Source organism: Sitophilus oryzae, unplaced genomic scaffold (genome assembly GCF_002938485.1).
Source record: "Sitophilus oryzae breed Bouriz unplaced genomic scaffold, Soryzae_2.0 scaffold_1639_pilon_pilon, whole genome shotgun sequence".
Taxonomy (NCBI): Eukaryota; Metazoa; Arthropoda; class Insecta; order Coleoptera; family Curculionidae; genus Sitophilus; species Sitophilus oryzae.
Window position 1 is genome coordinate 1,742,662 of NW_022146324.1, and position 16,801 is coordinate 1,759,462.

Consider the following 16,801-nt stretch of genomic DNA (forward strand, 5'->3'; position numbering starts at 1 on the left):
TCTTGTTTTTTTATTTGAAAATATAAAAAAATTATGGGGATGAGACACTTTTGGGACGCACCCGGTATAATAAAGACAGTACCGAGTTAAATAAATGTAGTTTTTATTTTATCCACTTCCTATCACCTTCCTTGCTTTAATGGAATAGATTTATGTTTTCTCTAATTTACATAATAAGACATCACTTAACCAGAAAAAAAATTACAACAATCATATTGTTCTGATTAATATTAGGGGTTGTAAATGTTTAACTAAAATTAATAATTTATTATTAATTTCAAAAATTAAGTAATTTCGATTATAAAATTTCTTCTATAACGTGTATTTTATTATTTTTATCCTTTTTGGACTCTAAGACGTTTTTTCTAAACTTTTATTTAAAAAACCTGTCCTAAATCTTAATAAAATATAAAAAATTTAAATACGATATATTTTTAATTTAATTATAGCTTCATTAAAATAAAAAAAATTACCCGGCTATGATACGGAGAGTTCAGGTGTACTTGAGAAACGAAAGACAGTGTTGTGTTTCTCGGCAGAGTCGTCAGGGAACGACCGTTACGACAGAGACAACATATCTATCGCTCGTGTCGCACTCGTTATAACCTAAAACAATAACACAACAATAACAAGACAGTGTCTGACCGCATGTTCCAGCTATTTATGAATGAGATGCTCAGTCTATATTTTATTTTAAGTCTATGGTTCACATGGTAGCTACCGATGAATCACTCCCAAACATTCGTGGCGTTTACTATATGTATTTTTGGAATCACAATAAGTTCATTGGACACAATTTATCTCATATACAAAAGTGCTTCGTTTATCCGCTAGAGGGCATCAAACTTTAAAAAAATAAACATATTTCTCTAAAAAAGTCCTATGGGTATTTCGCCACCGTAATAAAAACTACAAAATAAAATAGTTATTTTTTGTAAAGACTGCTGCCTTAATCCAAAGAGACTAATTGTCAGCAGTGGCTTACTAATAAACAAATTTGCAAATTTGCCTAACGAACAAAAAATTACCTAACGTTTCGAAGAGTTTATCTCTTTACGTCGTCCGAAGCAAAACAAAAAACAAAGAACTAAAAAAAACTATTTAAAATATCTAAATACAACTATTCCAGAACAGTTTAGTTTTTTTTAAACAGATATGTCTACTAAAACCGTTGGCGTTCTGTTAAAATGACATTATATCAAGTTAAACTTCAAAATTAACAATTAACAGTGTTGCCGGACCCTGTATGTTTTAGTAGTAAGTGCTTTAACATTTGACTTTTCAAAATTCAAGAAAAAGTACGGGAAGGGGGAAAATTACCCCCACCACTACATAAATTTTAGTATAAATATTTTGCAATTCAACATACAGCCTCGCCACAAAAAGTGTAATTTTTACTCCTAATAAAACAATATACTATTTTTTTTTAAAATTGATCTCCTTCTTGAAGATCTACAACACATAGAGAAAAGTATACCAATTCGCAGGTGTTCAAATAATCTAATCAATGAATGAATCTAAAATCAAAAATATTTCGTATAAAATTCTCAGAATACACGTAAAAACACTTTATCATTATAATACCACATCCTTTGAAAATATTGCGTGAAATCATATTTAAGCCTCATACTCACTATGCGCTGATTCGTCGATGCGATTTGTTAGTTCGTTTGAAAATTCGTCCATTGTATTTGTGATATTTCTTTTGATGGTTCGTCAAAAAGAGCGAAACATTCCGCCGAACCGCCGGCGCCGGCGCCACACAGCCCATCGCATCAACGACGAACCGCATCAGCGAATAGTGAGTATGGGGCTTTAGACATAATTATAATATACCCCTATAAAAGTATCACTGATATTACACAATACCATCATACTCGTACATGTTGCAAATACATACAACATACTTACATATGTGACCTGATTAAATGTCTAGAATGAAATTTATAAAAAGAAGCGATTAGTCCCTCGTCGCTTTTTATATATACCCTTCAATCAAAATTAATGATTATAAGTTGTAAATTGGAAAAGGGATTTATCGATTTATATTTAATTCACACCTGTGTCATATAAATTTAATTTTACAGGTATTATTATTAATAATAAATAAACGTGAATATCGTGAAAGGTTACGTTTAACTTTCATGCGAAAGAGTGTTAATAATAATTGATTTTATGTGTCGATCTAATTATATATTATGAAAATTCCTTATTAAGTTTTTTTCCTTTTTTGAAACACTTGCAATACCTATGCAGATGCAGAATGACAAAATATAGTAGAAAATAACGATTTTTTTTTGTATTTTATCTCTAGCCTAAAATTAAATTATATGAAATACTAAAAAACGAATATTTATACATGTAATAAATGTGACAAATCATGTTTAATACTGAAGTATTTATTATACTCTGAAATCATAAATAGACTGTTTATGTGATAATCAAAAAAATTAACAAGTGTTTACGAAGGTCAGCTAAAAATAATATGTAAACAATAAACGAATTTAATTTCTACGTGTTTCCACACTGTTTCAAGTTCTTGCATAGAAGAATAAGATAATTAATTTATAATTATGAATATCCTTTTGTGCATAATGTTAATATAGACTAATTTTCTCAAGTTGTAATATTATAAAAAATATTATAAAATGCCCCTAATACTTCGATATCTAAGGTTTATTTAAGATATTGGACAAGTGGGTACATACTTAGTTATTAAATAAAAAAAAATCTTAGAAAATATTTGTTACTACGAGGGTGGTGTGAAAAGTTTCCGACCTAACAAAGATACAAGACATTTTTTCTGAATATTTTTTTTTTATTTTTCAACATAGTCCCCTTGTAACTCTGCACACTTTTCCCAGCGATGCTCCCATCTCTGTAACCCGTCCAAATAGTACTCGGCGTTTTTCTCTGCAAAATAGTGGTTCACGAAGGTGATTGCCTCTTCATTTGACGAAAATCTCTGTCCTCCGAGCGCAATTTTTAAATGAGGGAACAAAAAGAAGTCGCTAGGGGCTAGATCTGGTGAGTAAGGCGGATGGTCAAGCAGTTCAAACCGTAATTCGTGGATTTTCGCCATGGCAGCCGCTGAGGTGTGAGACGATGCGTTATCTGGGTGAAACAGGATTTTCTTTTTCTGTAAATGTGGCCGTTTTTCCGTAAGTTTTGCTTTTAGCTTGTCAAGTAATGATGCGTAGTATGCTCCTGTGATGGTTTTTCCTTTTTGAAGATAATCAATTAAAATAACTCCATAACTATCCCAGAAAACAGTCGCCATCACTTTCCCAGCCGAAATAATATTTTTTTTTTTTGGAGCCGGTTCTCCCTTTGCCGTCCACTGTTTGGACTGTATTTTTGTTTCTGGTGTATAGTAGTGTATCCAAGTTTCATCTACAGTAATTAATCGACGCCAAAACTCGGATTTATTGCGCCTAAACATAGCGTTGGAAATGTTCATACGAACAGGCTTTTGGTCTAACGTGAGCAAACGCGGCACCCAACGCGCGGACAGCTTTCTCGTGCCTAAATCTTGATTTAATATGTGACAAACACGTTCTTTTGATATGTTCATAACCTCTGCTATCCCTCACACTTTAATTCGGCGGTCGTCTAGCAAAATTCGGTGAACTTTGGCGATGTTATCGTCGGTAGTTGCAGTTTTTGGACGTCCCGAACGTTCATCGTCTCCCAAGCTCTTGCGGTCACGTTTAAATTCAGCTGCCCAAAATTTCAATGTGGTAAATGATGGTGCAGACTCCCCATACCCAGAACCCAACTCATGTTTAATTTGTGTAGGCGTATTGACTTTCAAAACCAGATATTTAATGACAGCTCGATACTCGATTTTGTCTATTTTCACAAAAACACTGACTCACTCACAACTCAAAAACACTGACTCACTCAAAAACACTGACTCACTCAAACGATTGTTACACGACAACTGCGCATCCAAAATGGCTTAAATTTTGGTGAGTAACTATCAACAGATTTACAATGAAAATTCACTAGCGTTTATCTACGAGTGCTGCCATCTTCACGTTGAGGTCGGAAACTTTTCAGACCATCCTCGTACAGACTTGATGCAATCTCCGCCGGTGCTGCCACCATCGGAGATTCGGAGAATACCGTAAACAGCCGTCTAAATAAATACACGGGTTACACGAAATTTTCCCTTATAATAATGTTTGAAAAGTATTAGTAAGTAACGATATTTTTGAAAGGTACATAATTTTAATTTTAGAACACGCCACAACGAATAGAAAGAAATTAAATTGTCCTAAGTACATGTATACTTGGGACAACTAACACACAGCTCGGGATCTCTACTACCAAAAATTAACCGAAGAATTAAGTTAGCATGGAGTACCTACTTATAGAAGAAACTCAATCATATTCAAATCTAGAATGCCACTTTATCTAAAGAAAATAATATTCGACCAATGTGTACTACCAGTCATGACCTATGCAGGGGATACCTGGACACTTAAAACGGATATTATAAGGAAACTGTAGGTCGCACAACGCTCAATGGAACGAAGAGCGAACTATGCTTGGAATAACCACGAAAGACCGTAAAAGAATAGTGGTTACGATAAAAGTCAGGCAGGGGTGGAGGGCGAAGTGGAAACCGGCCCGGGAAGCGTATTTAAGGTTGTCGCCCACTAGACCGCTGCGCGGCGCGGCGCTGGGAAAAGAATTTTTTCCGGCTGCGAAGGGACTGCGCCCACTATAGCGCGCTTTTGAAGCGCGACAACGCTATTTAGTTATAGTCGAAGTGTTTTTTACTTACTGTAGTTTAGTTTTTAAAGCAATGAGTTCAAGTACGGACGAAAGCGTATTTTTTATGCTCTTCTAACAGAGGAAGAGGAAGAGGGGGTGAGGAAAAGTTTGGACTCATACGATTAACAAAAAAAGAAAGAAGTTTGGAGAATTTTACCATCTTTTTCCAGATTTAATAAAAGACAAGATAATTTTTTTTCAGTATTACAAAATATAAAGGAAACATTTTACGCAGTCCTCAATTGAGGGTTTTAGAAGCAAAACACCGAGCATCTCTACTCATCATATTTTTTCAGAAGAGACAAATTACTAATACTTTTGATAATTCTTATTTATTCTGATGTGTATATTAGTTATGTGGTGAAAAAAACCCTGATCTTTTTTATATATTTAGGTAATTAGAATTTAAAAATTGGAGATTGTCACTTTTGTTAAAAAGTGGAGATTGCCGGTTTTGCCTCTACACCCCTCAATTATATTAAATCTTTGATAGAACGGCATTTCGTCCATCTGTCTCTAGTGAGGGAAGACTTAAAAAAATATCATATTCCTTTATGAAAATCGATTTGCCTAATTTACCTTTAAAAATACAATTCTACCATTGATACGTATCACTAGTTCCTAGTCAAAAAGCCAACTGAAAAGACTCGAATGCAAAATTATTTCCCTTGTGAGTACGCACACTGCAACGCGTCAAAACGCGGGAGACGGAAAAAAGTTGCTAGAGAAGTCTTCCGACTTCTTGACGGAAATCCCGCGGCGCGCTTCTGCGCTGCGCGCTCTAATGTGCGTTGGTCCATTTAAATACATGGCAAGCAGACAGGAAAAACTTTTCTTAAAGCATTTTCCCCGGCACTACTGTCATCGGTCGTATTAATTCTTGGTTGAAATAACTTTCAGCAAGTTTTTTTCCAGAAAATGTTATGCTGTTTGAAAAGCCAAAGTATAATTGTGCTGTGATTGACTAGTGTGCAAAATAACAGCTTTAGATAAAGCACCAACTTTGTTACCAACAAATATAAATGTCACACAAGTATTAGTCTGATCACACGATCCATTTGTATCGATAAATAACATTTCATCAGCTAATCCCGCCTCGTAAATTTGTTGCATTATTGGGATAATAATAACTAAAACTATGAGATTTTCCACTATGCATAAATTGATACCGCACTCCAGAAGGTCTATCTTTTTTGTTTCAAAATTATTTTAAAGTTAAAATTATTCCAGCGTCAAAGTAGGATATATGTATATATATATTGTTCTTTTGTATCTTCAAAGCACCGCGAAAGTCCTAAAGATTGAGCTACATTGACTCTGTGTAAATGAATAAAATTAATATGTAGAGCGACATTTAAACCTCTCTTCAATAAAGATAATGTTTTTAAAGGATGTTCCGCCACTTTTAAAAATGTTATGCTTATGTTTGCTTCATAATTGAAGTTTCTCATTGCTCCTTGAGTTTTGTTTTTCGATTTATTTATTTCTGCCAGCTGAAAAACGTAAACAATACCGAGCAACAATTCCGTGCTGATTTCAAGACCGCACGGTGTTCAAATGAACACGGAAACGTAAATACGCGCTCGGGAACAGGGAACCGGAAACAGGCAACCGGCCCAAATCCACAAAAAATAAAATGATAAAAAATTATTATAACGAAGAAACATATTTTATTTATTAATATATAAGCAAGGGATTTTTTTGCTCGTGCGAAGAAAGCTCTGTTGCCTCCGGTTTTTTTAAAAAATTAAAATTGTCTTGATCAAAATTTTCATAAAGATCAATATTGGGTCGGACATCTGAATTTTTACTACAAAATGGCCCAGTTTTACAGGATTCTACTGATTTATTTCCATTATCGATAACAGTCTTTTGATCTTGAATAGGCTACGATTTTGAGTCAGGATTTTGAGAAACTTTAAGACTTCCTGATGATTCATCCAGTTCAGCTGGCCCAATCCTCTGTGAAATACATTATTTTTAGCTTTTCAGGTATATAGTTTCTTCCACATTGTAGAAATAAATTCTCTCTTTTCTGGTACAGCAGCAGCCTCGTCGTGTATACATGTTTTTAACTGAATGAACCGCGGTTGCCATTATAACTGCTGCATTCTGCATTTTTTAGGTTATTATACAGTTCTTATCACTTTTCCTCTATTCTTGTTTACATTTGGCATCTTGTATGATAATGCCATAGTTTTGTAGTAACTAACTACTATTGCCTAGGTTTTTTAGGCGTAGGCAGATTTATTTATATAAATGCGTTCTGAGGTAATGTTATGTTACAGTCCATAATAAGAGTATTTGGATTTTCGAGACATATTAATATTTTATTATCTAACCTAGTTTAAACCTTATTTAACTCTTCTCTGCTGTCTCAGTAATTTTTAGTAAATTAATTTTAACATTTTAAACAACAATTTAGATCCAATTCAAACCAAGCATACAGATAGTCATCTTCATATTTTCTCTGTCAACCGCAGAGTTCGCGTCAAATTCGTCTACCTTTTTACAAAGGGGTGCTCGAAAAATATTGCACCGAGGTCCCCAGTTGTCAATCTACGCTATCGTACTCTTAGTATACACTTAGATCGAGACTATTTAAATTTACCTAAAGCTATTCATTCTTTTTTCAGCTGCCAGTCAATCATATTTATTAGTTATTAATAAAAATAATACTTAATTATACAGGTAAAACTATACAGGGTGAGTCTTAAATAAGTGCAAATATTTTCAGGGGTGATATATTTGGACCCCAAGAACACGTCTATGAGTTTTTTTTGCAAAAAATATGTTAAAAATAGTGCATTTCCTTTTAAAATTTTCCTTTATATTTTAAAACACTTTTTAGAACTTCCTGTTCACCCCAAATTTTCCCACGGTATATTTTCTTAATCTCTGATATTACGGCACTAAAAGAGATGTAAATACAGAAAAATTTAGGTGGCACAAATTTTTTTAAAAATAAATCTTTTTTTTAATTTTCAAACTTTAATAACTCGGTTGGACTTATTTGAAACACCGTAAAGAGAATAGATTATGTTTCATTTACGACTAACCTTGTATAATAAAAATCTTCAAACCGAACAAACAACAGATGTTTATTAAAATTATAAGTGTCTCAGAGAAAGACATCTTACAATAGTTATTTTACAAATTGGTGTTTATGTATAAAATAACTGACAATTATACTGACGCAAATTGATTAGTTAGTTATGGAGTCACTAAGAACCTTACGTCACTTTAGTTAGAAGATTAACCATTTAATTTCCGCTCTTAAATCCGCTCTTTTTTTGACCTCTGATCGGGACCGGCCCACCGGCCCATCTTCCCACCGACCCACCGCACAGTGATGCAGAAGTTCCCAATAGCGGTAGAAAATCAAAATATCAGAAATATTTTTTTTTAATTATAATTTCACTCGTATAGTTCCCAATAGTCCATATTTTCAGAATCGTGAAGATTTTTGAATAAAAACGGGCCCATTATTAATCCCTGATAAGAAATGTTCGAGCTTGTAAGATTATTAGCTGAAGCTGAAATATTTTGATTAAATTTTGATTAAATAAAATTAGTGCGTTTAACGTTGGTGATAAATTAGCTAAAAACTGATGATACTCTGAGAAAGTACAATGTTTTCAACTGTTTTTCCTCATGGTAATTCTAGTTTTAACTTCTCTGGTACCATAAAAAAAAATCAATAAAGACATTGATGTAATTAAGAACTGCTTAAACACTAATGAACAATAAGGTTTACAAAAGAACTTATGAATTAAGAGAGGCACTCGAAGTGGCGGTACGAGAGAAGTTTAATTAAGTCCATTGGTCCTTCTGTGAGAATAGGTAATAATTCAGTTTTAAAAAGATGTAACTCAAAACAATGGCGGATTTTTTGAACATTTTCTAAAATAACTTAAAGTGTATGCAGTGACTGCAGTGATATTATTTTTTTAAGTCTTAGTTTGTGTAATGTAAATTCTAAAGAACCGTAGTTGTAAATCATAACAGAATAACTAATTTCACTTAGAATGCCATGCAATCTAAGTGAAATTACTTGACTAATTTAAAATTAAAAGATCAGAATTGGCTATAACTAAATTTGACCTCTCTAACAAGTCTTGAAAATCGTTCTCTAAAACACATAACATTTACCGGTCACCGTATCCTCGAAAATGTATGGTCAAGAAAAGTTGAACCAATACACGCTTTTCTTCATTTGAAAAATTCATATTTACAATTTTTGTTTACTTTAATTTACAAAGTTTGCATGTGACAGTTTGACATTTCTGAGAGCAACGACGATGGAACTTGTTTCCATGGCTAAGTAAGTGAAATTATTTAAAAATTTTAAGAATTAGCTATAACTCGATAATTTTTCGAAGAAAACATATAGCTTATATAGCTGAAAAGCTTAAAAAATGGCGCTTTTTATGAAGTCATAGCCAACTATGGTTTCCATTTTAAAAAAACATATATTTGTGTCATATGTCAAATATGACAGACTTTAGAAAAAAACGGAGGACACAATCTCATTAAGGATATGATTATCTACAACTTTTATCTGAAAACTTTTTGTCTAAAATAGCTTATAATGGAATTAGGGACAATTTTTAAAATAGCCGAAATTTGTTTTTTTCGAAATATCTAGTAAGCCATGAACTTTTTCAAAAATCTGAAAGGCGCATATTTATGGCTTCACAAAACTGCAATTCTTTCTCCATTTAACCGACTCTCTATCTCCAGTAGTTTCTGAGATACCCATAGAGAACATCGTAGGAAACTCCGGTACCCGGTATGTGAGGAGAGTGAGCTGAGAATGTGTGTGATGATGATGATGATGTAGTTTTTTCTAGTACATCAATCTAAGTAGTTCGCAACGAGCAGCGATATATTCTATATATCTTTATTAGTATATTCTATAGTAATATATGTACAGGGTGGACCAAATTCGACACACTATCAGCGTTCAGAGACGGTGTGTCGTCTTGCTGGAAAAAAAATGTTTTCGAGTTCCATTAAGGGCATATCATCAATAAGGGATCCAAAGACTACTGTGTGTGTACTGTGTAAAAAGTGGCGAACTTTTAAAAATTCTGTATTTCGAAGGGGATTATAACAAAATATCAAGTGTGCTATATTTTCGGAAAGGTAATTTTAAATTTTTTTCAGTTAATTAGAAATATACAGGGTGTCCCAAATAAAAAATAAATTTTTCTGTTGATAACTGTTAAATTATTAATTTTAAAAAATTATACTTAAACCATTAAATTCTACGTAAAAAGGTGCTTTGCAAATGTTTAGATAGAAATACAAAATTTTCTATAGCAAAAAAGTTACAGCAATTTGTTAAAAATGCACATTTTTGAAAAACACCCCGTAACTCCGAAACGCTAACGTGGTGCGGTTTGATGTGCGGTTTTCACCATTATGTTTTTGATGAAAATTGAGCTCCAGACAGCGATATTAGTTTTCGTCTGTCTCCTATAGAAAAGGGTGTTTCCATTTAAAAACGTTCAATTTGACCCACCCTGTACATGTAATAACAAAAATTCAAATATTATAATTATATTTAAATTAATAATCGCAAATATCTTCCATATCATATATATGCTAGTTTTATAAGAGGGAATTTACAATTTCTTTTTAAATTGTTTTTACTAGAATTACTATTTTTACCTTGACAGGATGTTAAATCTAAAAATCCATCAAAACATCTATACTCGCCATCTAAATCCATCGTCTTATTCAAACAAAAACATTGATTTGCATCAGACCGCCTGAAGGCATCTACCGAACCAAATTTGTAACCTTCTACGTTTTTGATGTACTGTATACCAGAATAATTCAGTTTTATAGCTCTAGAAAAAAAGTATAACTTTATAATAATATTCAATTTATACTAAATACGTATTGTGTCTTAGCTTAGAAATAGATAATTGAACTAGGAAACACCTAATTTTGCCAAATAAGTTCAAAACAATCAAAAGGCACTCTAGACTCCTCAACATCTTCAGAACACCTTTGACCTTCGTAAAATAAAACACAATAAGAAACGTTACGTTTAAGAAATATTGCAGTTAAACATATTATATTATTAAAGATATTGCGTATCCGACTGTAATTGAATGTAGTATTTTATCAAGTACACAAAAGAGCATGGAGTAGAAATGGGTACTCTTAATAATGTGGAAGGATAAGGACTCCACGGTACCTCTAAAAGTCAATGAACGATGCACCAACCATATCAAAATCTTAAGATCAAACGAACTTACCTTAAGTGATGTTCGATCTTGATTATATGTAGGCCTCGTCGAAATAAATAATAGTTTGTAGTACCTTCGGATTAGTCCGAACCGATCACTATTTTAAAGCTGAAAAAGCAAAAACACCCGCCGCTCGTCCTGCCGCGCTGCTCCATATTCAGTCTGTTTTAAAGCTGTTGTTGCAACGGGAATAATTCAAAAATGAATTATAGGGTGGGTTAGGGACTTATTGATTTCGACGAGGCCTACATATAATCAAGATCGAACATCACTTAAGGTAAGTTCGTTTGATCTTAAGATTATATTCCGGCCTCGTCTCATAAATAATAGTTTGTAGATGTTTAAATACATACATGCAACAACTTATTACCTCATATTTTATATTTATAATATTTGAAAATGATTTCTCATATCACTCGTGACACAAAAGGTAATAACAGATAACTAACAAAGAAGATACATTCTGTAGTGACACTTAAATGTTGCCTACAAAACATTCAAAGTAAATAGAATATTCAAGATTAGTTAACCTCTGGGGCTAAAATACAGTGAGCCAATTGGGCATTGTCAATTAAAAGTCTATTATATAATCACAAATAAATAAATTATTCTAATCTCTGCCCTGTCATTGGGTTTAGGTTAGCTTAGGTTGCTCGGGTTTGGGATCACGTTTTATCCCTCACTCGGAGGCCTTGGGCCCATTGCGATACCCCCGTATTTGTCATTAAGTTTAACCATCATGTATTTTTTGTTAATTAAACTTAAAGTTTGAATTCGATGAACTGTTGCTTTTGTTGTTAGGATTATTTAAGTTTCTTTGTTAAAGATTATAGAGATATGTCGATATTAGATTAGATTCTTATATAATTCAGAACATTACTAGGGTCCCAAGTCTTTTCGTGGCTTGGTTTTTGGAGGGTTTTCCAAATATACCTTTAATGAACATTTTCATTCGAGAATCAGAAGACATGCCTGTCATTTGTGCCAGCGCAGAAGATATCTCAAATTCGACGAATCGGACCCAGTCGAGGTAGACCTTGAACGATCGAACGATGGCGTCGTTCTTTCTTTTGTTTTTCTACCTTGTATAATCGACGCTCTATATTTAAGCACTGCACTAATATATCGTTATGAGTCGCAGACTTACTACGACTCCTCTCTCTATGTCTTTTTCTTGAAGGATTCGGCATTTTCACTGTGTTTTCCGCACTTCCGCAAAATATCAAAACGTAAATTTAACGTGTAACGTATCGGTCCGCACTAAAAAGAAGACTGAATATGGTAATATGGAGCAGCGCGGCAGGACGAGCGGCGGGTGTTTTTGCTTTTTCAGCTTTAAAATAGTGATCGGTTCGGACTAATCCGAAGATACTACAAACTATTATTTATGAGACGAGGCCGGAATATAATCGATAATAAAGACTATAATATCTTGGAAATGCAAAACAAGATATGGAATAGCTTGTAACTGCCGAATATCTGGTCTACACTACACGCTTTATATATTCTGCATATAGAGGTAGAAAAAACAGTAGATAACTTTTAATCACTATTGTTTTTCAAAGTATTCTCCACGAAGAGAAATGGATCTATTTTTGCATCCGTTTAGAACCAATTCTGAAAGCAGTTATTCCACTCGCTTGTTGGTACCTTCAAAATTGTGTTTTTAAAAGCGCTCACTGCATCTTCTGGGTACTGGAACCTTTGACCACGCAGTTCATTCTTAATTTGGAAAAATAAAAAAGTCGCCAGTAGGTACTTAGGTTGGAACTGTATGAAGGAAGGTCCAACAATTCGATGTTTTCGTGCTTTAAAAGCTCAATTATTTTTCGAGCTGTGTAAAAACTTGCATTGCCTTGGTGGGGAATCATTCCTCGTTGAGGGTTTGTTTTTCGAAACTCAGCAATTATTTCCAGCAAACAAATAGATACCAATCAACAGCAACAGCTTTTTGATCTTGCTTCATCCGGTTGACGTTTATTTTCGAGTTCATAAGAGTAAATCCAGGATTCATCACCACTGACAATACTGTACAGGGTGTTTCAAAAAACATGTGCCATCTCTCGTGGGGAGATTCCTCACGTAAAAATAAGATTTATTTTTCATACCAACATAGGTCCAACTGTGCTTTGTTCCGTAGCTACATAGTGCTAAAATCTTAATAATCTTTCGATTTATTATAATTTTCTTTCAAATACTTTTAGTGATTGGAATGAAATTTTGACGGTAAAAGTTACTGTAAGTGCTACATATTTTAATGCTAAAAAAGTGTCGATAAATTCATCAGGGACGTGCATATGGATCATCACTGGAATAGTTTTCAAATTAAAACATGTGCGCCACTGACCTTTTTCTTTTGATATCAGAATTATGTAGTTCGTTTAATGCCAATTAAAAGTTATCTCTTGATATTTTGTCGAATTCGGCCTCCTTGATGAGATAAACTCTATTTTATTAATCACAATTAATAAAATTAAAATAAAAATAACATTAATAAATTATATATTTTAACTAATTTATTATTAAATATTATTACTATTAGTTGTTATTACTATTAGCCCAACCTGCAGCAATTTAGAATAAAAAAATAATCGTATTTAAGATAATTACAAAAAACCTAATTTTAAAAAGTTTTAACATCCTATAAATCTAAAACTATGCATTTCCATACCCATGTTTATAGGATTTTTTTTCATATTTTTTTATGAGGAATCAATGAGTACTTAATTTAAAATTATGAATTTAAAACTTTTGCAAGTTAATGGTATTAAAAATTTTTTAAGGTTGCTATTAGATTTGTATCAAGGCACATTAATAAAATTGCGTTTATCTCATCAAGGAGCCCGAAATCGACAAAATATCAAGAGACAACTTTTAATCCGCATTAAACTGCTTACACTATTTCGCTAACAAGAGAAAAAAAAGTCAGTGGCGTACATGCTTTTTTTTGAAAAATATTCCAGTGATAACCCATATGCACGTCCCTGGTGAATATGTCGACACTTTTTTAGCTTTAAAATATGTCGCATTTATAGTAACTTTTACCCTCCAAATTTCATTCTAAACGGCTAAAAGTACTTGGAAGAAAATTAAAATAAATCGAAAAAATATTAAGATTTTAACACCCTGTAGCTACGAAATAAAGCAGAATCGGACCTATATTGATATGAAAAATAAATCTTATTTTTACATGAGAAAATTTTTGAAACATCCTGTATCCAGGGTGAGTTTCCTACGATGTTCTCTATGGGTATCTCGGAAACTACTGGAGATAGAGAGTCGGGGTTAAATGGGGAAAGAATTGCAGTTTTGTGGGATCATAAATATGCGCTTTTCAGATTTTTGAAAAAGTTCGTGGCTTACTAGATATTTCGAAAAAAACAAATTTCGGCTATTTTAAAAATTGTCCCTAATTCCATTATAAGCTATTTTAGACAAAAAAATTTCAGATAAAAATTGTAGATAATCACATCCTTAATGAGATTGTGTCCTCCGTGTTTCTCTAGCGCCATTTTTTAAGCTTTTCGGCGATAAAAGGTATATTATGTTTTCTTCGAAAGATTACTGAGTAATAAGGGTAATAGTCAATTCTTATAATTTTTAAACAATTTCACTTAGTTAGCCATGGAAACAAGTTTAATCGTCTTTGCTCTCAGAAATGTGAAGCTGTTACATCCAAACTTTGTAAATTAAAATAAACAAAAATTGTAAATATGAATTTTTCAAAAGAAGAAAAGCGTGTAGGATTATTGGTTCAACTTTTCTTGACCGATACTGATACTGATTCTTTTGATACGTTGAGCGGTGAAGGTTACGTTTTTTAGAGAATGGTTTTCATGTTCGAAAAATTAAATTTAGTTATAGCCAATTCTTATCTTTCTTGACTAATTTCACTTAGATTGCATGGTATTCTTATTCTGTTATGATTTATAACATATAAAAAGTCGGAATATCTTATTAAACGGTTCAACATTACAACAATTACAATTTACATTACACAAACTAAATCTTAAAAAAATAATATCACTACAGACGCTATAAGTTACTTCAGAAAATGTTCAAAAAATCCGCCATTGTTTTGAGTTGCATCTTTTTAAAACTGAATTACTACCACAGATAACACATGTTACTACCAATTTTTACAGAAGGACCGGTCGACTTAATTAAACTTCTCTCGTACCGCCACTTCGAGTGACTCTTAATTCATAAGGTTTTTTGTAAACCTTTTTGTTAAACATATCGCATAAAAAAATCTTAAATGGATAGGCCAGGTGATCGAGGAAGTCCATGCAATTGGTCCACCTCTTTCTATCCCTGAGTTTACATGAGTCTACATAATTATGATATAAATAATGTTTAACATTTCTTTCATTAGGGGGGGGGGGGTCATAATGAAAGTCATGTTGGAACCACTCTATTGATGCGCGAGTATCTACACGCTTTTCTTCATTTGAAAAATTCGTATTTACAATTTTTGTTTATTTTAATTTACAAATTTGGGATGTGACAGCTTCACATTTATGAGAGCAACGGTGATTGAACTTGTTTCGATGGCTAACTAAGTGAAATTGTTTAAAAATGAAAAGAATTGGCTATAACTCAGTAATTTTTCGAAGAAAACATATTATAGCTTATATCGCTAAAAAGCTTAAAAAATGGCGCATTTTATGTCATGGCCAACTATGGTTTCCATTTAAAAAAACATATGTCAAAAATGATAGGCTTTAGAAAAGAAACGGAGGACACATTCTTATAAAGAATGTGATTATCTATAACTTTTATCTGAAAACTTTTTGTCTAAAATAGATTATAATGAAATTAGGGACAATTTTTATAATAGCCCAAATTTGTTTTTTTCGAAATATCTAGTAAGCCATAAACTTTTTCAAAAATCTGAAAGGCGCATATTTATGACCCCACCCCCATTTGACCGACTCTCTATCTCCAGTAGTTTCCGAGATACCCATAGAGAACATCGTAGGAAACTCACCCTGAGTATTTGTTGAGTTTCCTGCGTTGATCCGGCGTAGAATTTTTTGACACCAATTGCCTCTGATTGTTTTCTGTGTCAACAGATGCGGTATCCAACGAGAATTTAATTATTTTACAGATAATTCTTCTTGTAAAATTTTTTAAATTGAGGTCTTTGAAATGCCCAATAATGCTTCAATTTCATGACATGTGACATGTCGATCTTCTTGAAGCACCTTACGTACATCATAGACGTTTTCCTGGACTGCCGTTTTTGGGGAACCTGTTCTTGGATCGTCGCTAAGACTAATCCATTCACATTTAAATTCCCCATACCAACGAGAAATTGTCGACTAATTTGGTCAGGCTGTCGACTTTTGCCAGACCACTATCTTCCAAAATTGTAAAAAATGATTGCTCGAAAACTTTCTTGGCTAATTCCATTTTTCGACTGACTAGTCAACTTCAAAAAATCAGTTTAGGTATAGCTTTAAACGAGCCGGTCTAAAACTTTGACGTTAAGTTAACTAAAGATGCTTCCCCTAGGAGATGCAAGACCTTGTCGTTGGTGGGGAAGCTCCTTGTCAGGTGCTGGCAGAATCTCCTCTAGCACTCTGGCTCGGTCCAAGAAGCATCTCACTCATTGTCTTGTCTCTGGCTGTAGTGGCCAGGGAATTGCACCAAGACATTTAAACCAGGCACCTTCTACTGTCTGTGGGCATGTCTCGCGGGTAGAGGGTGTGGGGGGGTCTTGGCTTAACCGCCTGGACCAAGAGGAGACAACC

General features: G+C 33.3%; 1 protein-coding gene across 1 annotated transcript in view; it reads right to left on the reverse strand.

Annotated features, from left to right (window-relative positions):
* LOC115880630 (sensory neuron membrane protein 2-like) overlaps window positions 1-16,801 on the reverse strand; it is a 77,335-nt gene that overhangs the window by 43,953 nt on the left and 16,581 nt on the right. Inside the window, exon 6 of the mRNA XM_030897910.1 lies at window positions 10,459-10,640. Within this exon, the coding sequence (XP_030753770.1) occupies window positions 10,459-10,640 (182 nt within the window). The remainder of the gene's footprint in view (window positions 1-10,458; window positions 10,641-16,801) is intronic.